Here is a 27407-nt window from a genome sequence, read left to right as displayed (position 1 = left end):
GTGTTTTCTTTCAACATGCGTCACATAAGTGGGCGTTTCATATCAGTGTCGGTTGTTGATGGCGGAGGCTTTCTTAGTCGCCCAGCTTTTTCAGCGATGTTTCCTACTCTTGAGGAAGACATGCACCATTTTAAACCGAATCGACACAGGTTCTACACAACGCGATGCTGTGGGTGTTGCCATGTCAGGACGGGAACCATCATTCTCGGCACTTGGTACATGGTACGTACAAATGTCAATGTCGCCTGGCTTTTTAGATTGTGCTAGCAAAAAACGTTAACTAGCTAGTGTTAGCTTATTTGCGGTTATGTTGCAGTACCCCCTGGTTGCCACTGTACTATGGAGAGTAGGCCATTGTGCTAACTACCAAAAAGCTAAATCGAAGACCATCTTTGTCAAGAAAGTTAGTTTGATATCTGATGCGTGCCATACTTTTGTAACATTGTATCTATATGGAATTTGCTATATTGGCGCTAATGTTATCGGATAGCTAGCTAGCTAGCTAGCTAACTAACTAGCGGTTAACGTTACCCGTATGGACCTTCAGCTCCCCCCGTTGCATATCGGAGGTTGTTCTAACGTAGGTTAACTGTTACCAGCGTGTCAGGTAACAGTAATGTTAGGGTAAATCCACTTGAATTCAATCACTTTTTGACCGCATCCCTTTCCATGCATGTTTACACATGGAAGAAGTGGTCAGAAAGGGACAATTCGGACCATTCAGGAGTTACAGGTAGGGAAGTGAAACATTCATGCTTCTGCACCAGACCGGTCTCATAGACTTGATAGACATAAAATCAAATTTGATTGGTTAGCAGATGTTATTGCAAGTGTAGCGAAATGCTTATGCCTCTAGATCCGACAGGTTAGCAGTATCTAACATTCCATAACAACCTAATACCTAACAAATTCCACAACACCTAATACACAATCTAGTAAAGGAATGGGATAAGAATATATAAAATATATGGATGAGGAGTGACCGAGCAGCTAAGATGCAATAGATAGTTTATAATAGGATACACTATACAGTATATACTTATGAGATAAGTAATGCCAGATATGTAAACATTCTTAAAGTGGCATTATTAAAGTGACAAGTGTTCCTTTTATAGTGGCCAATGATATCAAGTCTGTAGGTAGACAGCTGCCTCTGTGCTAGGGATGGCTGTTTAACAGTCTGATGGCCTTGAGATTGAAAAACAGCTTCTATCCCTCTGTCCCAGTTTTGATGCACCTGTACTGACCTCACCTCCTGGATGGTAAGAGGGGTGAACAGGCAGTGGATTGGGTGGTTATTGTCCTTGATCTTTTTTGCCTTCCTGTGACTTTGGGTGTTGTAGGTGTCCTGGAGGGCAGGTAGTTAGCCCCCGGTGATGCTTTGTGCAGACTACACCACCCTCTGGAGAGCCCTGCGGTTGTGGGCGGTGCAGTTGCCGTACCAGGCGGTGATACAACTTGACAGGATGCTCTCGATTGTGTACCTGTAAAAGTTAAGGGTTTTTGGTGACAAGCCACATTTTTTTTCAGCCTTCTGAGGTTTCAGCCTTCTTCACCACACCGTCTGTGCTATGTACATTGAGGAAGTTAAAACCTTCCACCTTCTCCACTGCTGTCCCATCGATGTGGATAGGGGGGTGCTCCCTTTGCTGTTTCCTGAAGTCCATGATAATCTCTTGTTTTGCTGACATTGAGTAAGAGCTTATTTTCCTGACACCACACTCCAAGGGCCCTCACCTCCTCCCTTGTAGGCTGTCTTGTTGTTGGTAATCAAGCCTACCACTGTTGTCATCTGCAAACTTGATGATTGAGTTGGAGGCGTGCATGGCCACGCAGTCGTGGGTGAACAGGGAGTACAGGAGAGGGCTGAGCACACACCCTTGTGGGGCCTCAGTGTTGAGGGTCATCGAAGTGGAGATTGTTTCCTTCCTTCACCACCTGGGAGTGGACTGTCAGGAAGTCCCGGACCCAGTTGCACAGTGCGGGGTCAAGACTAGAGGTCGACCGATTAATCGGAATGGGCGATTTCAAGTTTTCATAACAATCGGAAATCTGTATTTTTGGGCACCGATTATTTTTTATTTTTTATATATATATATATATATATTTTTTTTCAACACCTTTTTATTTAATCTTTATTCAACTAGGCAAGTCAGTTAAGAACACATTCTTATTTACAATGACGGCCTAGGAACGGTGGGTTAACTGCCTTGTTCAGGGGCAGAAAGACAGATTTTCACCTTGTCAGCTCGGGGGGTCCAATCTTGCAGTTAACTCACAGTTAACTATTCCAACGCAATAACGACCTGCCTCTCTCTCGTTGCACTCCACAAGGAGACTGCCTGTTACGCAAATGCAGTAAGCCAAGGTAAGTTGCTAGCTAGCATTAAACTTATCTTATAAAAAAACAATCCATCATAATCACTAGTTAACTACACATGGTTGATGATATTACTAGATATTATCTAGCGTGTCCTGTGTTGCATATAATCTGACTGAGCATACAAGTATCTGACTGAGTGGTGGTAGGCAGAAGCAGGCGCGTAAACATTCATTCAAACAGCACTTTTGTGCGTTTTGCCAGCAGTTCTTCGTTGTGCATCAAGCATTGCGCTGTTTATGACTTCAAACCTATCAACTCCCGAGATGAGGCTGGTGTGACTGAAGTGAAATGGCTGGCTAGTTAGCGCGCGCTAATAGCGTTTCAAACTTCACTCGCTCTGAGCCTTGGGGTGGTTGTTTCCCTTGCTCTGCATGGGTAACGCTTCGATGTGGTGGCTGTTGTCGTTGTGTTGCTGGTTCGAGCCCAGGGAGGAGCGAGGAGAGGGACGGAAGCTATACTGTTACACTGGCAATACTAAAGTGCCTATAAGAACATCCAATAGTCAAAGGTTAATGAAATACAAATGGTATAGAGGGAAATAGTCCTCTAATAACTAAAGCCTAAAACTTCTTACCTTGGAATATTGAAGACTCATGTTAAAAGGAACCACCAGTTCTCATGTTCTGAGCAAGGAACTGAAACGTTAGCGTTCTTACATAGCACATATTGCACTTTTACGTTCCTCTCCAACACTTTGTTTTTGCATTATTTAAATTATATTAAGTTAAAGTAAGTTTTTTTGTTTTGTTTTTTTGGTCCTCCAATAATCGGCGTTGAAAAATCATAATCGGTCGACCTCGAGTCAAGACCCAGGGACTCAAGCTTAATGATGAGTTTGGAGGGTACTATGGTGTTGAATGCTGAGCTGTAGTCAATGAACAGCATTCTTACAAAGGTATTCCTCTTGTCCAGATGGGTTAGGGCAATGTGGATCTATTGGGGCGGTAAGCAAATTGAAGTGGGTCTAGGGTGACCGGTAGTGTGGCGGTGATATGATCCTTGATTAGTCTCTCAAAGCACTTCATGATGACAGAAGTGAGTGCTATGGGGCGATATCTCTTTAGTTGAGATACCTTAGCTTTCTTGGGAACAGGAGAAATGGTGACCATCTTGAAGAATGTGTGGACAGCAGACTGGGATAGGTATTGATTGAATATGTCCGTAAACACACCAGCCAGCTGGTCTGCGCATGCTCTGAGGACTCAGCAAGGGATGCCGTCTGGGCAGGCAGCCTTGCGAGGATTAACACGTTTAAATGTTTTACTCACGTCAGCCATGGAGGAGGAGAGCCCACAGTCTTTGGTAGCGGGTCGTGTCGATGGCACTGTATTGTCCTCAAAGCGAGCAAAGAAGTTGTTCAGTTTTTCTGGTAGTAAGACGTCGATGTCCGTGACGGGGCTGGTTTTCTTTTTGTAAACTGTGATTGTCTGTAGACCCTGCCATAAATGTCTCGTGTTGGAGCCATGGAATTGCGACTCCAGTTTGTCTCTATACTGACACTTTGCTTCTTTGTTTGTCTTGTGGAGGGAATAACTACATTGTTTATATTCAGCCATATTCCCCGTTGCCTTGCCATGATTAAATGCGGTGGGACGTGCTTTCAGTTTTGCTTGAATGCTGCCATCAATCCATGGTTTCTGTTTAGGGAAGGTTTTAATAGTCAGTGGGTACAACGTCTCCTATACACGTCCTTCATAAACTCGCTCACTGAGTCAGCGTATACGTCAATGTTGTTCTCTGAGGCTACCCGGAATATATCCCAGTCCACGTGATTGAAGCAATCTTCATTGGGCGCTGCTTGTTTTCGTTCCTGCCTATGGGAGGGAGCATCAAGATGGAGTCATGGTCAGATTTTACCCGAAAGGAGGACGGGAGAGGACGTTGTATCCATTGCGGAAGTTAGAGTAGCAATGGTCGACTGTGTTACTCACTTGTGTACTGCAATCGATATGCTGATAGAATTTAGGTAGCCTTGTTCTCAAATTAGCTTTGCTAAAGTCCCCAGCTACAGTAAATGCAGCCTCAGGATTAGAGGTCGACCGATTATGATTTTTTAACGCCGATACCGATTTTATTGGAGGACCAAAAGAAGCCGATACCCATTAGTCGGACGATTTTAATAAATAAATAATATTTATTTGTAATAATGATAATTACAACAATACTGAATTAACACGTATTTTAACTTAATATAATACATCAATAAATCAATTTAGCCTCAAATATATAATGAAACATGTTAAATTTGGTTTAAATAATGCCAAAACACAGTGTTGGAGAAGAAAGTTAAAGTACATATTTGCAATATAAGAAAGCTAACGTTTACGTTCCTTGCTCAGAACATGAGAACATATGAAAGCTGGTGGTTCCTTTCAACATGAGTCTTCAATATTCCCTGGTAAGAAGTTTTAGGTTATGGGAATTATAGGACTATTTCTCTCTCTACAATTTGTATTTCATATACCTTTGACAATTGGATGTTCTTATACGTGTATGTATGTATATGTTCTTATACGTGTATGTATGTATATGTATATGTGTATATATATACACATACGTATATACATACGTATATATATACATATATATATACACGTGTATGTGTGTATGTATACATATATGTATACATATATGTATATATATACGTGTATGTATGTATATGTATATATACACATATATGTATATATGTGTATATGTATGTATGTATGTGTATGTATGTATACACATACATATACATATGTGTGTGTGTGTGTGTGTGTGTGTGTGTGTGTATATATATATACATATACACATATACACATATACACATACATGTAGGTGGTAATAGGAGCTGATCCGTCGTCAGTATTGTGAGATCATTTTAAACTAAGATTCTAATGGAGAAAGCTAATCCGAGAGCAGTGCTCCCTTCGATATTATCAGTATTGACACTAGAGCTGTGCCAACATGACCATACTCACAATCAGATCTGTAAATTGACAGTTGATAATCAGATCAAATGATATTCGTGATTGGAAAAAAACGGAAGTGTTTTAATATGCCTAAATATATGTTGGCAAAATACCTCCCTACACATTCTCAATGCAAAAAAAAGATGCAGATTATGAGCCGTGTGCAGAGGGGTGTGTTTGTCCTCCAATTTGCAGTGGGCGAGAAACTGATCGGGGAAATTATGTAGAGTGGATGGAGAAATACAGCTTCACTCTATCCAAACAGAACAGCAAGGATCAACGTACAAATCAAATCTTATTTGTCACATACACATGGTTAGCAGATGTTAATGCGAGTGTAGCAAAATGCTTGTGCTTCCAGTTCCGACAATGCAGTAATAACCAACAAGTAATCTAACTAACAATTCCAAAACGAATTTCTTATACACAGTGTAAGGGGATAAAGAATATGTACATAAAGATATGAATGAGTGATGGTGCAGAGCAGCGTAGGCAAGATACAGTAGATGGTATCGAGTACAGTATATACATATGAGATGAGTGGCATAGTTAAACAAAGTGGCATAGTTAAAGTGGCTAGTGATACATGTATTACATAAGGATGCAGTAGATGATAGAGTACAGTATATACGTATACATATGAGATGAATAATGTAGGGTATGTAAACATTATATTAGGTAGCATTGTTTAAAGTGGCTAGTGATATATTTTACATCCTTTCCCATCAATTCCCATTATTAAAGTGGCTGGAGTTGAGTCAGTGTGTTGGCAGCAGCCACTCAATGTTAGTGGTGGCTGTTTAACAGTCTGATGGCCTTGAGATAGAAGCTGTTTTTCAGTCTCTCGGTCCCAGCTTTGATGCACCTGTACTGACCTCATCGGGAAGACCATAAATATCATCAAGGACAACACCCTTCTCTTTACAGACGGCCAAACTAGCCAGTTGAGTTACTTAGACCACGTTGAACCTTGCACATGACTGACTGACATGAGAAAGATACGTGCTGGCATCCGAAAAGTACTTTTTTTCCCCAATCACAGATAATTACAAAATGCTATGATCATAACCATCTTAAAAAAAAAAAAAATGCCTGTATCTGTTATGATACTCGTTTTGTCTTACTACCCGGCACAGCTCTTTTCCACACCTGCTCCAACGATGCCTTAGCAATTTCTCTCTACGTTGTGTTTTGGGAAGCCCATGTTGCATCTTTCCTACAACGGCCAAATATGTATCTTTAAAACACTCAGAAGCCTATCTTCCTTTGTGATGACGGTCCCAGGTCCAACATTGTACAGTCGTTATTTCAGTGGAAATGAATAATAATGTTGTTCCTAAACCACAAGGGACTATCGGCCTCATGAAATAAATTGGTTAGGCTTAGGCCCACCATGTGTAGTGGTGGCGGATGGGAAGTTGACCTTGAGAGAAACTAACAAGTTTTTTTTGAGAACACTATCCAGACTAAATGTTTCATGGAATGTGGCTCTACATCTCCCTCCATTCCCTTCTTTCTATCCAGCTTGGCTACATCTCTCTGCCCTTTCTACTCCTTTTTTTTACCACTTTTACTGACATTCCTTAGTCTATCATTCATGTCTGCGGAAAGGAAACGTAAGTTGAAACAGAAACTGGTGTATTAAAATATAGATGTTATAATCTACAACAGACTGTATCCTAGCCTGGTGCCCAGTCAGATCTATTTGTAATGTCTTGACAACTCCTATGGTCATTGTCACTCACGCCAAATTATAGGCGTTGGCAAACCAACACAAACGGATCTAGGAGCAGGCTATGTATTCAAGAACATAGTCTAACAATACCTTTCTCTCTCTTGCCAGGTGGTGAACCTGTTGATGGGCATCCTGCTGACTGTGGCCGTGACCCACCCAGAGAATGTGCCCACCGTCGACTTGCAGTATGAGGTCATCGAGCACTACTTTAGCCACACCTTCCAAGGAGAGGGGAATGTCCTTAAAGGTTCGTTTATCTAATCTTCATGTGTGGCTCATGTTCAACTTGAGTTGTCTATGTTCACCATTAGTGACATCGTCCACAATTGCTGCAGGCAGTAGCTAGCATGATTTAGCATCGTCCCCTGATTTATACAATATTTGTTAACATTTCCACGTAGTTAGCAAAGCTGCACTACCTTTTTATATACTGGTACCTCATGGCTGTCCCACACACACTGAGAGACACACACAGAGACACAGCCAAATCCACTTGATAACATCGCCATGGATAACTATCACCAAATGCCTGCGTCTTTAACCTTTTTAGCCCAATACGGACTCATGTAATGGACATACACAAAATAGTCCAAATTGGTGAAGTGAAATGAAAAAAATAAAAAACTGATGAGTGGTGCGTGCATATGTATTCACCCCCTTTGCTATGAAGCCCCTAAATAAGATCTGGTGCAACAAATTACCTTCAGAAGTCACATAATTAGTTAGATTGCACACAGGTGGACTTTAAGTGTCACAAGATTTGTCACATGATCTCAGTGTGTATATATACACCTGTTCTGAAAGGCCCCAGAGTCTGCAACACCACAAAGCAAGGGGCACCACCAAGGAAGCGGCACCATGCAGACCAAGGAGCTCTCCAAATAGGTCTGGGATAAAGTTGTGGAGAAGTAAGGATCAGGGTTGGGTAATAAAAACATGTCAGGAACTTTGAACATCCCACAGAGCACCATTAAATCCATTATTAAAACATGGAAAGAATATGGCACCAACAACAAACCTGCCAAGAGAGGGCCGCCCACCAAAACTCATGGACCAGGCAAGGAGGGCATTAATCAGAGGGGCAACAAAGAGACCAAAGGTAACCCTGAAAGAGTTGCAAAGTTTCACAGCGGACTACAATTTAGCTTTTTTTGGCCATGAAGGAAAACGCTGTGTCTGGCGCGAACCCAAAACCTCTCATCAACCCGAGAACACCATCCCCACGGTTGAAGCATGGTGGTGGCAGCATCATGCTGTGGGGTTGTTTTTCATCAGCAAGGACTGGAAACTGGTCAGAATGATGGATGGCGCTAAATACAGGGAAATTCTTGAGGGAAACCTGTTTGAGTCTTCCAGAGATTTGAGACTGGGATGGGGTTCTCCTTCCAGCAGGACAATGACTAAGCATACTGCTAAAGCAACACTTGAGTGGTTTAAGGGGAAACATTTTAAATGTCTTGGAATGGCCTAGTCAAAGCCCAGACCTCAATCCAATTGAGACTCTGTGGTATGACTTAAAGATTGCTGTACACCAGGGGAACCCATCCAACTTGAAGGAGCAGTTTTGCCTTGAAGAATGGTCAAAAATCCCAGTGGCTAGATGTGCCAAGCTTATCGAGACATACCCCAAGAGACTTGCAGCAAAAGGTAGCTCTACAAAGTATTGACTTTGGGGGGGTGAATAGTTATGCACGCTGAAGTTTTCAGTGTTTGTTTTACAAAAAATATTTTATCTTCAAAGTGGTAGGCATTTTGTGGAAATCAAATGATACAAACCCCCCAAAAATGTATTTTTAATTCCAGGTTGTAAAGGCTTCAAAATTGGAGAAATGGGGTGAATACTTTCGCAAGCCACTGTCGATGATTTCAATGAAAACATACAATTATGGCATTATAAACAGGAGGCTATAGGCCTATTTCAATCATTGAAATACATTTAATACTAATCAATGAAGTTCTATTTTGATACCTTCAGGCTTCTGTTTATAATTTGTCTCAATATATTTCATGATGTGTAACACGTGCACAATGATGTGACTCGATATTTTTGGCTGTAGGTGGTAATAGGAGCTGATCCATTGTTAGTATTGTGAAATAATTCTTATTGTTCATTTTCACAAGCACTCTTAAGTTGTTTTTAGTGGTTGTACTAAATATCTTATAATTACACGTTGCTTTTGTTTACGTTGTGAACACAGCAGAAACTCGAACTAGCTACATTGACTAACTAGTAGTTTCTTGACTTTTTGACTATTAGTAAAATAGCCAGTGGTGTCTAGTGGGGGACATTGTGCAACCATAATCAACGATATTTCTCATTTCAATTCACAAGATGGAATGAAGGTGTCAGTCAAAAATGGAACCTCTGAGATTCTGGAGCTTGAACACTGCTGTTGGATGTGACTCAACGCGAGCAGTATAGCAGCTTTTAATGATTTCATAGGGGGCATTCCCTTAATGGTTAATGTCTGGCGGCAACTCCGGACGCCCGATGGCTGTAGTGTAGCAGGGCTGTTAGTGTCCGGAAGTAATTTAGCCATGCATTGCATTTGTATTGGGTGTCCATTAGAATAAGGCGCCTCGTATTTGCAGCCATAGGTGGTAATAGGAGTCGATCCGTTGTAAGTATTGTGAAATAATTATAATTTTAAGTTAAAATTTTAATGGACAAAGCTGATCCGAGAGCAGTGCTCCCTTACTTTCGATCTTATCTGTAAGGTCCCTATGCCTCTGACGCACTTGTCGACCGTTCTCTCTGCATGATGTTTTGGGAAACGAGTCTTTGGCCGTTGTAGAAAAGATGCATTGTTAAAACACACTTAAGCCTAAATTCTATCGCTATCATGAAACTTGACCCAGTTCTATGCACTCTGTGGTTGACTTGCTGTTTACAGGGTGGGGGGTGCGCTACATAAATCCTAGCTTTGATACAATGTCAGCATTCAGTGAATTGATTGGGCTATTATCAAAGCCTGGCACTGCTGTGGCTTCATCAGTGCCATTTCTAATCGGTCTCTTCCCACTTATTTACTATGTTAAAGAAGGAGATCGTGAGCCAGAGTTTGGCATCTACACATCCGATTTCACCCTGCAGGAATGGTTCAAAATCACTGGTCCAAGACTTCTTCAATGCTGTCCATCCCTTTCTATGTCCCCCACCTACTGTCTAAATAAAGTCCACAAAATAAAAGTATATTGTTTACAGACAAAAGATGAGGGACTAAACCGCTAACCTATAGTCTGTTAGTGATATCAAAGTACAAGGTGTGGAAGAAGAGGGCCCTCTTCAAATACCCGAGAAATCGATGGCTTCCTGCACAGTTTAAGAGTGACTGTGTGAATAATAGACCTTGAGAGCCTTGTGACTGAACCACACATGCCTCTCCTCAATGACTTAATCATTCCCGAGCTTAGCAGGAGGTAAATAAAGCATGTCTGGTTGGAGGGGTGTATGCTGGGTGAAGAACATTCAGAAATCTCTTCCAATACACATTGCCTGTGAGCATCAGAGGTGAACCAGTTCCATACACAGCTCGAGCATGACATTCATCAGCATTTCTCTGACTACGTTCCTCCATTGAGTAAAAAAAAACTGATTTTCAGGAGGACAATGAGCTGTTGCTATCGATAAGGTGTCTGATTCATAATTTTCACCTCGAATGGAAGTAGAGGGACTTTTGTCAGAGGTTGCTTGTTGTGAGTGATGAGGGAACGTTATGCACTTCGCCAGATGATTCTGCATCTTTGTTGCATTCTTCACATATGATTTGGCGCAGTATTTGCAAATGTACACAGCTTTTCCTTCTACATTAGCTGCAGTGAAATGTCTCCACACATCAGATAGTGCCGGTGGCATTTTCCTGTAATGATTAGAAAAAAAGAGTACAAAAATAACAAATACAATTCCATGTACAAATAAATAGATAAGCAGTTAAATTAAACTCCTTTGTGAGATAAATGTTTTAAAATGAAACATGCATGCAAACAGGTGAATTAACACTGTTAGCAGGCTCAAGCAAGCTAAAACCCACATGATAGCAAAAACTAACTAGCAGAAATAGTTAACAAGTTAGAAATTATTTAAACACACTTTGCTGTAGGCTACTATTTACTAGTTAACAAAAAATCATGTATGTCAAAAAATATATTCACCCCACCCAGTATTGTAATCAAAACATACCAGAAAGCATGTAGTCCTTAGCTCAGACCGTGTAGTAGTGTGGGCATCTCATTAGTGTGCAAGATCTTGAGAATCATCTGCACATTGCTATTGCAATGTTGCAATTCCATAGAATTGGGGATAGTTTAACCAAAATATGCCACAGGACCTAGAATTGCCTTATGTGTATCCCACAAAAAGGTTCACTGTTATAAGCTAACTTTTTAAAAATGAATTTAAGCAACATTCCCCAAATTCCAAGGTTTAACTTCCCATGGAAAATTTCCAGAAAAATTCAGGAAATTTACCGGGAAGTTTCCCACCCTTTGCAACCCTATTTGTCCTTCAATAAAGTATTTTACCCTAATGAATGTCTATCTGTGTGTTTATAGAGAATGCCTGTGTGGGATTCGCCATCTCTCTGCTGATGCTCACTATCAGCGCCATGATGGTCTATGGAGCCATTACTGTAAGTTATTTCCTTTCTGAATTGTGTGTCTGTATGAGCGTGTTTTCATCCACATCATGTCCATAATGAAATTCATGACAATTACAAATTCTCGAGTCAACTTCTCAACATTTTTGCTCAGGGGTGGGAAAATACCCCCCTGCATAATCTTTCATCCTGACTACTCTCTTGGTTTGTTATGCAAATGTCTGCTCCTAAATACACACTCATGAAAACCTTGTTTTCCTACTTTCTAATAATAGACCTTTTGGTCGCGGCTATTCTAAACCCTGAATACAAATTAAATGAACATGTATAGCGGGCCTACGACAAATACCCCTGGAGGAGTGTGTAAAATAGGAGGTTGAAATTATGTTATTGAACCTCAACCATTACGAAAGAAAGCGGACTGAAACAGGGAGGGACTACCTGGAGTTGTCAAATAATAAACACTCATTTTGAGTTTGCATTGCAAAATGTTTTAAAACGATATGTGCCCTAATGAATACAACTCAGGTGGCAGCCCTTTGTCACATCCTGGTGTCTAAAAGGACCATTTCTAACGTATTTAATGCTTTTCCAGCAATGGACATTGACTCACTGGATGCAAACTCCTTACTTGTGCATTCTACTGGCCCCACCAGGGCAAGCAGAATGTTTGCTACACAATGTTGCTCTAATGATTATCATGTTTACCTCACCAGGCCTGCCTGATGGGCATCCATTCGGACAGGTTTGTCGGCTATGTGACGTGGACCCAACTAGATCTGCTAGTTTAAATGGCGACGCACAGCTAATGCTTGCGTCTCGTAGAGGTTCTGCGTAAGCATAGAGCGTTATGCCTTAGCTGTGACTGCAGGCTCTTAGGTTACCCTTGTTGATGCCCTGTATTCAGTGTTCACACAGTAGGTCCATTGCTGGCTGTAGCCTCCCCTGCTAAATACCAGTCATGATGACCTAAGCAAAGACGTGTACAGTGCCTTCAGAAATCATTCACACCCCTTGACTTTAAAAAAAAACAACGTTTGTTTGTGCTACAGACAGAATTTTTAAAATGGATTAAATTGAGATTGTGTATCACTGGCCTACACACAATACCCCATAATGTCAAGGTGGTATTATGTTTTTAACTTTATAAACAAGTCACATGGACTCACACTGTGTGCAATAGTAGTGTAACACAATATTTAAATGACTACCTCATCTCTGTAGCCCACTCATACAATCATCTATAAGGTCCCTAGCTCGAGCAGTTAATTTCAAACCGATTCAACCACCGATCAGGGATGTTTTCCAATGCCTCGTAAAGAAACACCTATTGGTAGATGGGTAAATAATTTGTATATCCCTTTGAGCGTGGTGAAGTTATTAATTACACTTCGGATGGATCAATAACCTTGTAGTTACTCCACATTACTAACCTAAGTGACATGGTGAAAATAAGAAAACCAAAAATGTTGTTCAAACAGAAGGGGGGAACGAACAAAGTCACTGACAACAACCAAAATGAAACGGGTGGATTTTAGGAGGGTGTCCACTGAACGTTGCATAGCAACAACTGGGACCTAAAAAAGATCCACCATGAGCACCCACTACCAAACTTAGACAGGAAGCAAACCAAAAAGTGGAGCAAAATGAAAACATTCACCAATTTGTAAGTCGCTCTGGATAAGAGCGTCTGCTAAATGACTTAAATGTAAATGTAAAACAGGTAAGATCAGACAAAGGAATTTTTATTTTGATCAAACAGGGAGAGTCAACTAAAGGTGTTGGCCCTCCACATCTCTCAAGACAACTGGAGCACCTTCCGTCTAACGAGGTGACACCAATCGGTGCGCCCTATGTGCTAAAAGACCAAGCTCAAAACATAAATGGAAAAACCAAAACCTATAACAATACAAAAAAGTATATTTAACCCATTTTGAATTCAGACTGTAACACGTGGAATAAGTCAAGAGGTATGAATAGTTTTTGAAGGCACTGTACATAGAAACTCTTGATTTTGTGACATCCTCAACATAGTACCCAACATTTAGATGAAGCTTTTGCTATGGCTACATATGGCCCTTGCTTGACAAACCTCCTGATGAACTCTAGTGAAATGGCCATCCTTTCACACTTTTGTTTAGTAATGTGTGTGGTTTTCCCTTCCTCCCCCCCGTAGCATCGTGACGGCTGGCTTATCCCGTTCTTTTGCTACCAGCTCTTTGACTTTGCTCTGAGTTGCCTGGTGGCCATCAGCTCCCTCACCTACCTGCCCAGGATAAAGGACTACATGAAGGAGCTGGTGAGTCAGTCTAGTCCTTCACCACTGCCTGTCAGCTAGTCTCACAAATCACAATTATGAAGCAAACCAGAAGTCTTGTGAATGTTTTAAATTTTAAATAATTGTTTTATTCTAACAATTAACAGGAACAATTTTATGATAACCAGCTGACATTCTTATGATACAGAAAAATACAAATCTGCTATAAAACATCCAGTTAATGCTCTTCGTTTTCTGGTCAAAGCACAATCAAGTGGTGAGGAGGCGCTCCGCGAGACCCTTACACTTCAGCTCCACTATAAGAGTTGCGTTACCTTCAGCGTTGTGTCAATGTGGCGTTCTACATGCTTACACAGAGCGTGTTGTTTTGAGAGCGAAGGAGCAGAGTGGAAGAGCATCTTTATTTTAAAAAATCTGTACTGTTACATATTGATCTATTATGCGTAAGTACCATGGTTTTGGTCCAGTTTTTCCGCAAGTACTCATTGTTTCTAGTGGTTGTACTGAATATCCGCTAATTACACGTTGCTTTTGTTTACATTGTGAACATTGTCAATGTAGCTAGCTAGAGTTTCTGTTAACTAGTAGCTTCTTAACTTCATAAATCTTAGTAAAATAGCCAGTGGTGTCTAGTGGGGGCCATTATGCAACCAAAATCAACTTTATTTCTCATTATTTCAATTCACAAGATGTAATGAAAGTGTGCGATATCAGTCAGAGATTCTGGAGCTTGAACGCTGTGACTCAACGCGAGTTGTATAGCAGCTTTTATTGATTTCAAAGGAAGCATCCTTCAATGGCTGATGTCTGATGGCAACTCCGGACGCTGTAGTGTAGCAGGGCTGTTAGTGTCCAGAAATAATTTAGCCATGCATTGTAGTCATTGCGATCTCTAGCGTTGCTATTTTCTCAAGTTTTCTCGTGCCAATTAACTTTTCTGGATTACTCATATTATTAAAGCCCGATTTTAATCAACAAATACGATGGTCAGTTGAAAAAAGGTTAAGGGTAAAAAAAACAAAAAACAATTGAGACACACTAATTACTTAGATTATAAGTAATCTATATACAATCCCGATATGAGCTTTAACTGTCGGTAGTAAAACAAAGCTAAAACTCTTTGCGTGAACTCTAAATATACAGAAAATTAATGTTGAGTTAGCTTCCGGGTATGGTAGACTGCTCCTCACCACTCTATGAAAGCAGTTAATTAAAGAAAAATATTAATATGGGTTGCTGATTCAAAGTTAGAGTTTATATTCAGAGAGAACTAAAGTAATTTGAGTACTTGGGAATGTTAGCTGGCTAACTCATTAATCTCGCTCTGTAATATATATAGAGGGTTTAAATGTGTTCTCACTATCGTTGTCACCTGGCCTGTCTGTCTTTATGGGGTTTTGTTTAGCTTCTGTATGTGCTGAATGTCTCTCTCCTCGCCTCTCAGCCAGACTTCCCCTACAAGGACAACCTGCTCTCCATGGACTCCAGCTGCCTGCTGCTCTTCGTCCTCGTCTTCTTCACTTTTCTCATCATCATGAAGGTCTTTGGGGAAATAGCTGTGATTGAATGCTGCACTCCATTCCCAAGGATATGCAATTTATTTGATTTACTGCACTTGTTAGTGTTCATGTGAGATTTGGTCTGAATTACCAATCCATGAATGTAATTTAGTAGATGGGTTATAGGCCTTCAGATGCTGAATCAGGGGTGTTTTGAGCTGGGCTATAACAAAAGCCTGAACACATTGTGGCTCTCTAGGACCAGGATTGAGCATCACTGGATCAGGTAGAAGGACTAAACATTTTGACCACTTTCCCCTCAGGCTTACCTGATCAACTGCGTGTGGAATTGCTACAAGTACATCAACAACAGAAACGTGCCGGAGATTGCCGTCTACCCTGCCTTTACGGCGCCTCCCCAGGTATGTTTGTGACTGAAAAGCCCCGACTCTGATAACGGTAATTACATCTGAAGCATACCTTTCACATCTTTAAGCAGTCTGCAAACAGGTTCGGTTTGCTCCTAGCAGAACTTGACTAGGCGACGCAAACGTCTGCTCGAATACTCCCTAAAGACCTTCACTTAAAAAATTACAATATAGTATGCAAATATTACTATTGTTTATCCCTCTTGAGCAACAACAGCCTGAAATACTTCATCAAAATAGTCTGAATTAATCTAAGATAAATCTGTAATTAGTGTTGACGATTTCAGAGGTCTAAGATGTTTGGAGCAGTATTTCAAGTGAAAAGATTTGAATGACAACAAACACTTAATTGAAGAATCCTGTCCATAGTTCCATCTTCCACTAGGAGTAGTACACTTAATTGAAGAATCCTGTCCATAGTTCCATCTTCCACTAGGAGTAGTTGACCATTTACAGACGAAGGGGCGTGGACTTTGTCTACCGAACTTAGACTTGCCTCGAGGAAAAAATGTGTGCTCGATCAACCGAAGTAAAAACTGCAGAATAAAAATAACTGTTTTCCACAAGCACAAGTTGCTAGCCCAATAATTCAAAAAGTAGCAAGCCAGGCTCCCCCGGTTAAAGACATTTTTGCAGAACAAACTATTTTGGTGGCCTCTGGTACATTCCTAATGCTATATGGTATTTTCACACTAATTAGTGTTAGTTTTATCAGCTGGTGTACAATATGATAAAACACCGGAAACATTTGAATTTTGACTGCACTGGACCTTTAAAGAATCCTATAAGAGTCGGCTGACTTCCAGGAGCTTCAAGATTCCTTTTTTAAGACGTATTTTATCATCTATCTGCCATACAGGTATGATTGAAGAATGAAGCAGGTGTCAAACATAGGCTTTGCTACACAGAAAGCAGCAGCAGCAGCTGACTACTCCATTGTCAATACTTTGATTAAATCAATATCAGTATCATTATTTTTATCTGTTTTATTTGATCATATTTTGGACCAGAGTTAGGCTAGTGGAGAGATCCTACCTATTGTTTCTGCAGTGAAGAGGATTTACCATCTTCATCAAATGTTTGCATAATTAATCGCAAAAAGGCCTACCAGTATGCAAATTAGGGAGCCAAATGAACAGCTATCTTACCGATGGAATTTGGTAGGCTACTGACGAGTCACTCACTTTAACGTCACGGTCTGGCAAGTCCTGATGGACTTCATATCAAAAATACAAACAGGATCGTTACTTGTCCCGATGTGATACTATGGGCGTACACTGTGTACGAAACATTAGGCAATCTTTCCATGACATCGACTGACCAGGTGATTCCATGTGAGAGCTATGATCCCTTATTGATGTCACCTGTTAAATCCACTTCAAATTAGTGTCGATGAAGGGGAGGAGACAGGTTAAAGAAGGATTTAAGCCTTGAGATAATTTTGATATGGAATGTGTGTGTGTGCCATTCAGAGGGTGAATGGGTCAGACAGAAGATTTAATTGCCTTTTGAACGGGGTATGTTAGTAAGTGCCAGGCGCACCAGTTTTTATGTCAAGAACTGCAACGCTGCTGTTAAAAAAAAAATTAACAGTTTCCTGTGTGTATCAAGAATGGTCCACCACCCAAAGGACATTTGGCCAACTTGGCACAGCTGTGGGAAACATTGGAGTCAACATGGGCCATTCAGCACCTTGTCAAGTCAATTCCTAATGAATTCAGGCAGTTCTGAGGACAAAAGGGGTGAAACTCAATATTAGGAATGTCTTCTTAATGTTTGTGGACTGGGTGTATAAACTACATTGTATGATTTATTAAGAATATACAGTACTAGTCAAAGTTGTTTTTTTGTTAACCTTTTTCTACATTGTAGAAGAATAATGAAGACATAAAAATTATGAAATAACGCGTGTAGTAGCTAAAGTGTTAATACAAAAAAATATATTTTTTTAAATCTTCAAAGAAGCAATACTTTGCCTTGATGACAGCTTTGCACATCCTCTTTGGCGGCTTTGACATTCTCTCAACCAGCTTCACCTGGAATACTTTTCTCACAGTCTTGTAGGAGTTCCCACATATGCTGAGCACTTGTTGGCTGCTTTTCCCTTCACTGTGGTGCAACTCATTCCAAACCATCTCAATTGGGTTGAGGTCGGGTGATTGTGGAGGCCAGGTCATCTGATGCAGCACTCCATCAATCTACTTCTTGGTCAAATAGCCCTTAAAGCCCAAGGGTTTGTTGGGTCATTATCCTGTTGAAAAACAAATGATAGTCCCACTAAGTGCAAACCAGATGGGATGGCGTATTGCTGGAGAATGCTGTGGTAGCCATGCTGGTTAAGAGTGCCTACTCTGCGTCTCAAAGACACGGCGGTTGGATCCAAAAATCTCAAATTTGACTCATCAGACCAAAGGACAGATTTCCATGTCCATTGCTTGTTTCTTGCCCAAGCAAGCCTCTTCTTCTTATTGGTGTCCTTTAGTGGTTTCTTTGCAGTAATTTGACCATGAAGGCCTGATTTCACAGTTGTTGTGTCTGTTACTTGAACTCTGAAGCATTTATTTGGGCTGTATTTTCTGAGGCTGGTAACTAATGAACTTATGCTCTACAGCAGCGGTAACTCTGGGTCTTCCTTTCCTGTGGCAGTCCTCATGAGAGCTTGTTTCATCATAGCGCTTTATGGTTTTTGCGACTGCACTTGAAGAAACTTTAAAATTCTTGACATACCCGTCTTAAAGTAATGAATGTTGTTTCTCCTTGCTTATTTGAGCTGTTCTTGCCATAATATGGACTTGGTATTTTACCAAATAGGGCTACCTTCTGTATTCCACCCCTACCTTGTTGGCTCAAACGCGTTAAAAATAATTTTGTGGAATTTCTTTCCAAGGCACACCTGTTTGATTTTGATTTGTTTAACACTTTTTTGGTTAGTGCATGATTCCATGTGTGTTATTTCATCACTTTTATTCTACAATGTAGAAAATAGTAAAAAGAAAAGAAACCCTTGAATGAGTAGGTGTCAACGTTTGACTGGTACTGTATGAGATTAACTTTGAGTCAGTTCGACACCTTTTAAAGACTAGCCAAGCTTGCTGTTTGTCAATCAAAGCACAGTAATTGGCCTATGCGCCACCACTCCGTGGCTGTATATGAAACTAGCCAGGGTGCAACGTTCACTTCTCACTGGCCCGGAGTGGTGATCTACTGGCCCGAACATAGTGTAGTTCTTAAATGCATTGTGGACATGCAGGGGCCTATATGTTGGCATGCTTTCTCTCTATATTCAGCTATTTGGTTATTGTGTATTAAACATCTGTGTAATATAATTTAGCAATGCAAGTCATTACTCCATTGTTTAGAACTGCATTCTATTAATTGCATTCATTTGTTTCTAAATTGTCATTTTGTGAAGATTTTAAAATAGGACACTATTTCCAAAAGAGCAATCGAAATGGCTACAGTAGGCTTTCCAAGACAAATGCTACTGCTTGAGATAATGTGACTCGTGGGAGCGTGGTGGTGCTTGAATGAATGGCCAATCATATTTCTAAAATACAAATAGCATGACATTTACGTGTGTTGTCTTCAATAGTAGACTGCGACTGAGCAGGTAAATGTTGAACTGGAATGCGAAAAGTTACTGTCTCTGTCAGGCCAGTGACTGACGAGATCCTCTGGCGCCACACACATTTTTACTTGTCCCGGGTCAGTGGTCCATCAATGATGTCGGACCCTGCCTGCAAAATAAAATAAATGAATGTGTCTGAAAACAATGGGCAGAGTGGATTTTGACTTATCTTTACCACATTCTCCCTCCGTGTAAAGAAATGTGACTGGAACCACAGCGTACATCACACACCCAAAGTTACTAAGAGGTGGGACAGATGACTGCCAAACCAGCAGTGTTTCTCTGTCATCGTTCACTTTGACTGACCAGGCACCTGTACTATATCAATAGATCGCTAGAAAGTGCATTTTGTTCATTCTAGCGGAAGAGGGCTCTGCAGTCTTTCTGACTAGAGTTGAAAAGTGGACAAAGTAGCCGACTGTAAATTAGTCTAATCTGGAAAACACTTAATAACGTCATAATATATGCACGTTACTGATACAGTACACCCAGTCTCCTTCCCAGATTGTTTGAGACAGATTAACATTATCAAATGTTGCAAATATGATTCATGCCCATCTCTGGTCCTTTCACACTGTGAAGTTGGCTATATTTCTAAATTGATTTATTGTTTAATGAAATGAATGATTAACTTTCTCTCTCCCTCAGTACATCCTGCCCACCTACGAGATGGCAATGAAGATGCCAGTGAAAGAGCCCCCTCCCCCCTACATGCCTGCCTGAAGACAGCCCCTCGTGTGTGTGTGTGTGGCCTCCCACATCTCGCCATTTTTAACCCAGCAGTGCATTTCTAGAGAGGGATAATCTTTAAAAGCTCAGTGCAGTCAAATGTGATTTCCCTGTTTTTATATACATTTCTACACTGAGGTTGGAATAATACTGTGAAAATGATAAGGCCCTTCAAGTTGTATTGGTTGTATGTATGTGATACACGGAATGCTTCCTTACAGGTTCCTTCTCGACAATGCAACAATAATAAGAAACAAAAGAGAAGAATACTAACAAAGTATAAATGGCTCAGTTGAATACTAACAAAGTATAAATGGCTCAGTTGAATAACATTTTTAGAATGATTATAGTACAGGAAGGCACAAATTATAGTCCAATATGTGTGTTTTGGGGGCAGGTGGTTAAATGGTGTAATATTTGGCCCTTTTAGTGTAAGAGCTGTTTGAAAAGCGTGCCTAAAATGTTTGCCTGTTTTGGTAGGATGGAGTTTTGGCCTTCCATGGTGACATCACCATGTAGTAAATTAGTTAGACCAAAGGAAAGAGTCCCAAACTTCTTTGCCTTAAGAGGTAAATGTTCAGTTCACCACTCAGACCACTCCAACAGTCCTAGCAAAATTCTTGCTTGGGAAATTGCTCTTTGCTAAGAAGCAGTTTTTGTTTTCAATTAAAATAGTCAAAAACACACTAAGGTGCTTAATTGTTACCCAGAAATGATTTAATATTTAGATAAACAGCTGCATTGGAACTTTCAAAGGCCCTGCATCATTCAAACCCAGACCCCCATAATATTGTAGATAGGTGAAAGGAGTGGAGGGGCAGATCAAGTAGTCTGCCATCGGATAACGTGAAAAGTATAAAGCGATGAAAGCTTTCCGATCTCACCCCCCCCCCATATCTTTTTGATGTCTTAGTAAAAAAATATGTATATATAGTGAAAGTACCATCATTTGAATGCCTATCACCAGTTAGTTCTTCTTTAGAATAAACACCATCCTTATAGATTTGATATTGTGTGGCTAAAAAAAATACATTCTTATCTCTCGTTGAATCTTTTTGTCCAGAGTTTGACGGGGACATCTGTAGCAGTTCTCTCTTCGTCCCTTTATTTATTTAGCCGTGGATGTCCATCAGTTAATCCGCCACCTGTGTGCCATGTCCATTATCCGCCGCCGCCTTCTGTGTGACCCTGCGTTGTTAGCTTAAGCTAGTGAATTGTGTTGCAGTTAAATTACCTGATGCTGCTGGTTAAAGGGAAAGTACACTTCAAAACCAAAGTGTCAGATTTCAGACAAAAGTTGTCAAGATGAGTCTTGTCTCAACAAGGGCCACTTTTTGGAAACATCTGATAAATGTTGGTTTTGGAATGGATTGTCCTGTTTAAGAGAGAGATGCCTTACCAGGAGAGTGGAGGGAATAAATGGCTAGTTTTGTGAACAGTGGTGGATGCATGCTACTCTTTCTGCCTTTTTCTTTACGTTGTGTTTTGATCCTTGTGAAAAACATTCAATAAACATTGGTATTCATCACCTGACTGAGCAGTGTATCTATTATTTTTACCTGATGAGCAAAGAAATATTACTTTCTGGATTTATATGAAACTTTCTTGGATGAAGCATACAGAAGAGTTCTCTTGGATGTAGTGGACACTGGAGTGTTGAGTCTGTCCTACAGAATGACATGGCAGTATTAAAATATATTTGGAGACAGCTTCTCTGTCCTGAATAAGAGATCTGGTGCCATCTCATGTCAGTAAATTATGAAAATTTGAATTGCAAGCTGTGCTCTCAAGCCTTGTTTACACTGCAGGCATTAATGCTCAAGTTTTGTTTTCCAAATCGGTTTTGTGTTTTAAGACAGCTATTTGCTGACATGTCTACGCTAGTTGTTATAGTAAAGACAGGTGTGGGTGCAATGGTGAATGCTGATTGTGATATAACGAAGAGCGCGACAACCAGTAATTTAGCAAGGTAAGGTGACAATGCCTGCATGGACGTTTCCCAGTTGCTATGGACATTTCGCAGTTTCTTTGAATGTTCAAAATCATAGTTTAAGAACACATTTAGCCTTAGGATAAGATGACTGAACTTTCAAAACAAGTCCTTTCTGGCTAGCAACAGCAGTCAACTAAACTCAGCAAAAAAGAACGTCCTCCCACTGTCAACTGTATAAATATTTGTATGAACATAAGTTTCAACAGACAAACTGAACAAAGTTCCACAGACATGTGACTAACAGAAATTGAATAATGTGTCCCTGAATGAAGGGGGGGGAAAAGTTAGTATCTGGCGTGGCCACCAACTGCATTGCATATCAATGGACTGCATCAGATTTGCCAGTTCTTGCTGTGAGATGTTACCCCACTCTTCCACCAAGGCACCTGCAAGTTCCCGGACATTGTTTGGGGGGGGGGGGGGGGGGGTTGCCCTAGCCCTCACCCTCCGAGCCAACAGGTCCCAGATGTGCTCAATGGGATTGAGATCCGGGCTCTTCACTGGCTATGACAGAACACTGACATTCCTGTCCTGCAGGAAAAAACACACAGAATGAGCGGTATGACTAGTGGCATTGTCATGCTGGAGGGTCATGTCAGGATGAGCCTGCAGGAAGGGTACCACATGTGGGAGGAGGATGTCTTCCCTTTAAAGCACAGCGTTGAGATTGCTTGCAATGACAGCTCAGTCAGATAATGCTGTGACACACCGCCCCAGACCATTACGGACCCTCCACCTCCAAATCGATCCCGCTCTAGAGTACAGTCCTTGGTGTAACGCTCATTCCATCGACGATAAACGCGAATCCGACCATCACCCCTGGCGAGACAAAACGACTCGTCAGTGAAGAGCACTTTTTGCCAGTCATGTCTGGTCTAGCGACGGTGGACTTTTTGCTGTGTTTAGCTAGGTAGCTTTTTAGCACATTCACCAATTTGTAAACAAGTAAGCTAGTTAGCTACCACATCCCTTCTGAAAAAAGATTATAGTCAGTGTAGTATAACTGCAGTATTCTGCAAATACTGTCCAAAATAACTTTTTACTGCAGTAATTTTGCAGTATAACTGCAGTTTGAGTTATTCTGTAAAATTGTATAGAATCAGCTTAATCCCCTCTGTCGAAGATGCTTGTACCTTTGATATTTTCAGTGGTATTGTTAACAATCACACCATGAAGAAAATATTTAAAAACGGGTTCAGCCCCTGGTTCGACCGTGATCTTACCTCAAGAATTGCATTTGGCAAAAGGCTCGGCCCACGCATACTCAGGCAGAATGGCTCTCATTCAAGCAAATGATAAGTGTAGTCGGGCTATCCGGAATGCCAAAATTAGTTACTTTATGGAACAGTTCTCTCTCTGTGACCCAGATGGTTTTTTGGTGTAAAGTTTCAGGAACTCTTGTAGCATCTCAGACTCAGTGAATGCCTGTGGGGAGAAACATTGTAGTGGGGAAGGGGGAAAAAAAGGGAAGAGCATCAGGAATAGTCACATTGGACAGGCAAGGAGGCATGGCTGAGTCAAAGAGGAATCCTGACTTAATGAAGTGGTGATTAAAGGAGCTCAGCCATATGCTTTTTGTCAGTAACAACCACATCAACATTAAGGGACATGGGAAGCTGTGAGGGGGAGGGTTTATTCTCCAGGACTTTAACAGTTTTCTAAAACTGTTAAATGAACTTTGTGTTTTCTATCCAAATCTACTAATAATATGCATATCTTAGCTTCTGAGCCAGAGTACCAGGCAGTTTACTCCGGGCACCTTATTCATCCAAGCTACTCAATCCTGCCCCCAGCCATAAGAAGTTTACATACTGTAGTGGACTTCCATCAGTCCTGGAAGAAAGAATCCTACTCAAACACATCAGATAACAGTGTTCCATTAAGTGGAATAGACCTAAAGTAAACAATCCCAGGGCCCCTTTCCAGTAACCTCATCAGTTTAACCTGTTGCATTAATTGAGCAATGTTTACATTGTAGTCTACCTTAGCAATATTACTCTATATTTTTAATACCAACCTCTGGATATTCACTTTCTGCTTCAGACTTAAACGTCTATTAAGATTAACCTGTAATACGCCAAATGTATAATATACAATCGGCCAATTCTTTAAAAAAAAACAACATTTGTGGGCACAATACTACAGCCTCGTACTACCCACATCCTCAATCCATTGCTGTTTGTAACCTTGTTTCATCATGGAATAATTCATATGCATGTTAAGTTTTCAATTATGATCACAGCTCTATCGCAATTGCCAATCAGATATTAAAATTCATTCCATTTAAGTAACCGTCACTTCCAATTAGGCTACAGTGGTTCCTCCTTGCGAGCTTACACCGTGGGACTTTGAGGTACCCAGCGTCACGGCTTCATTGCTCCAGACCACAGCAAAGGGGAGTTATGCATAACGCGTGCTCTTTGGGTCCCAGGGTTTTTATAAGCAAACATATCGAGTGGTTCCAATTACAAATTTGACGCGACCCACCCGTCCCTGTTCACTTTCTTCAGTAAAGATGGCTGACAGAACATTACGGTGGAAGCGAATGTAAGTAATTATAACATAACGAGTCAAGGTAAAAATGTACGATTGAGAGGAATATGCTAGTTAACGTAGAGAAACAATTGTGCATATTTTGTCAAGTTCCTTTCAGTCATATCCAATACCAGGTGCATCACACTCCATTCTTTGATGCCGTGTCTGCATTACAATTATACACTTGTGTTCACCACTCCTGCTCCTAGGACAATTACACATTGTAACTATGCAATAGTCTAGAAACATGATTTAAGCAAAGGAAGATTTGTAATTCATATATACAGAAAGACAGTACACTACACTTCCTATGCATATCTAACTCCCTTCATCTGCATTAATCTGAGGGGGTTCTCATAGCCATGTGGACGATGGAAAGAAAAAATGGCAAAGTTTGTCACCAGAGTGGTTTAGAGCATACTACTATTGCCTGTGAATAACCAGACCTTCATACAAACTTGCTATGCTGAATTCTTATGCAGAACTGAAGATCCTGCCAGCACGCCCACAAGCGAGCCACTCAGGCGGAGAATGATGCGTGGAAGACTGGAAGGAGATGGGATTAACAATCCAGGCTATTTACTATGACACCGGCACAATAACGTATTGAAACAAGCAGGGAGCAGGTTTCAAACCATCGACATGCGAGCCCGAAGTCCAGCACACTATCGACTGTGCCTAAATGTATGAATTGGGGTTAACCGATTAAGGTTAAAAAACCACTTTATCAAATGGAACCGTTAACATGTGGAAAAGTGAAAAACGATTAGCTTTTCACAAGCGTAGCAGGATGGGCTATTAGCTGAGAAATGGACTTAAAGTAGTGTCTTATAGCAGAGATATGTGAACCCCCCCTCCAGCACCTTTCCACATCTACCTACACAGTTAATGTTCTGAAAAAAAGCAGGGGATATACACTGCTCAAAAAAATAAAACACTTGAGACAAACGCCCACACCAGTACAAAGCCACTTCAGCCGACAGACAATGGTCAGGATTTTGCAAACAATATAGTTGCAGCTGAAGTGACAAATCTGAACTGCCCATTTCGTGCACAGCCATGTGAATGTGGTGTCTATGATACACAACATTCAGCCTGTTTTTTTAAACTGCTGTGACATTTGATTTAATAAACAGCTGCAAAGTTACTCCCGTGTCCACATGGCCAAATTTAGGTTTTTGCGACCATTTCATTAAGGTAAAATTGCATTTCAAACAACCATGTTGCACAGGCGTGTGAACCATCCTTTGTTTAGTGCAATAACTGTTTTAAACACAAGAGGTCACTTGTGCCTGAATTCAACCCAAAACCAACAAGTACGCAGTCAGTGTTAAGAGCAGTTGTATGACACCAATCGGAAAGGCAAGCTAAGCTTGCCAGCCGCTCTTGATTTCCATTCGACTTGACATCAGTTCGGCTGAACACGGAACTGTAGCAAACCAAAAGGATAACATTGAGTAAAAAGGGTAGGTAACGCCAACAACCTTTTCACACGCGAGTTCCCAATATCATCAACTCCCACTGGGGCGACTTGATTTTATGCGTGTGATGTCAGAATGCACTCCCTGTTCCAAAAAGTGCACAGTTAACCCGCGCTGACCTCAAACCAAGGCACACTACCTTCTAATTTTATAAGTTTCATAAAAGTAGCCCATTTCACTGTTGCAGACCATTTCTATTTGAGAATTTTATGAGCTGGACAAACTTTCCTTCAAAAGAAAGTCCAAGCACTTCCCCAGATCAGGTATACAGGCCTTGCACATTTATTGCCTCCCTTACAAATAACTGTGGACATGCGTGCATTCCTTTCAAAGTGCCTTATTTTCTGCGTAACGTGTTGTCGTTTCTACTGTACTGTAAGTATAATGTACTTAGTGTTTTATTCATGCTTTCTGATTCTTGCCTAGATTGTAATGACACATGTGTAAAACACTTTTGAAGGTGGTACTGCATATGAGCTAATGCTAACGCCATACAATGCAGTCGGGTTATCACGTAAGCGTCTGTCAGACTCGACTGCCTTATGATCTCAACTGGAGTACCCCCATTGTCTTGAATGCACTGAAGTCGTTAGTTGATTTGAACACGGCATCAGAGTGTAAACTACGGTACCTCAGGGTTGCCAGATCAGACATCCCTTCCCAGGGGTATTTGCCTTAGAAAAACTGTTGATAAATCCCCCATCTTAGTAATATTTCCTGCATCATCCTCTCCACAATATCTTCCCCCAAGGACTAAGCTCAATCCATTTTTGGGAGGTTATATCTTGCTACTCTGTTTAGCTTTTGTGCTACGGTTGAATTTGGGGAGGTGACAACAAGGGGAGGGGGAGGTGGCTTTTTGATTAATTAACTGTAAACTACTTGTCATGTGTACGCCTTAACAAGTACAAAGATTTGTCACATGCTGAAGTGGCCAAACTAAGTTAAGATCTCAGGCAACGGGCACAGTGAACGGCATGCCATATTTTTCAAACTAGATTTACATGGCTCCCTTGTACCGCATCACATTGTAAAACAGGTCAACCTGTTATTTAGACTAGATGATAACGTTAACATTTAAGGCGGAATAAAGTTGTGAAGACCTTTATTTCTCATCAGTACAAAACATTGTTTAGATGCTTTTCAGACAACGCGGTTGAGTCGTTTGTTGC

The 27407-nt window shown here is 40.9% G+C and overlaps 1 protein-coding gene across 1 annotated transcript; it reads left to right on the top strand.

Moving 5' to 3' along the window:
* Positions 1-21759, top strand: LOC135557483 (lysosomal-associated transmembrane protein 4A-like). Its single transcript, XM_064990759.1, has 7 exons — positions 1-222; positions 7178-7316; positions 11621-11697; positions 13841-13963; positions 15387-15482; positions 15765-15863; positions 20146-21759. Exons 1-7 carry the CDS (start codon positions 16-18, stop codon positions 20218-20220), a joined length of 816 nt encoding a protein of 271 aa, XP_064846831.1. The 5' UTR covers positions 1-15; the 3' UTR covers positions 20221-21759.
* The last annotated feature ends 5648 nt before the right edge of the window (positions 21760-27407 follow it).

Source organism: Oncorhynchus masou, chromosome 16, assembly GCF_036934945.1.
Source record: "Oncorhynchus masou masou isolate Uvic2021 chromosome 16, UVic_Omas_1.1, whole genome shotgun sequence".
NCBI classification, from domain to species: Eukaryota; Metazoa; Chordata; class Actinopteri; order Salmoniformes; family Salmonidae; genus Oncorhynchus; species Oncorhynchus masou.
Note: the sequence above shows the minus strand (reverse complement) of the source record. Positions and strands in the feature narration are given on the sequence as shown.

Excerpts from the sequence above, each read along its gene's own strand:
- LOC135557483 (XM_064990759.1), top strand. The coding sequence starts at position 16 with ATGCGTCACATAAGTGGGCGTTTCATATCAGTGTCGGTTGTTGATGGC. Across the intron at positions 223-7,177 it reads TTCTCGGCACTTGGTACATG|GTGGTGAACCTGTTGATGGG; the intron begins GTACGTACAAAT and ends CTCTCTTGCCAG. Across the intron at positions 15,483-15,764 it reads CTTTTCTCATCATCATGAAG|GCTTACCTGATCAACTGCGT; the intron begins GTCTTTGGGGAA and ends CTTTCCCCTCAG.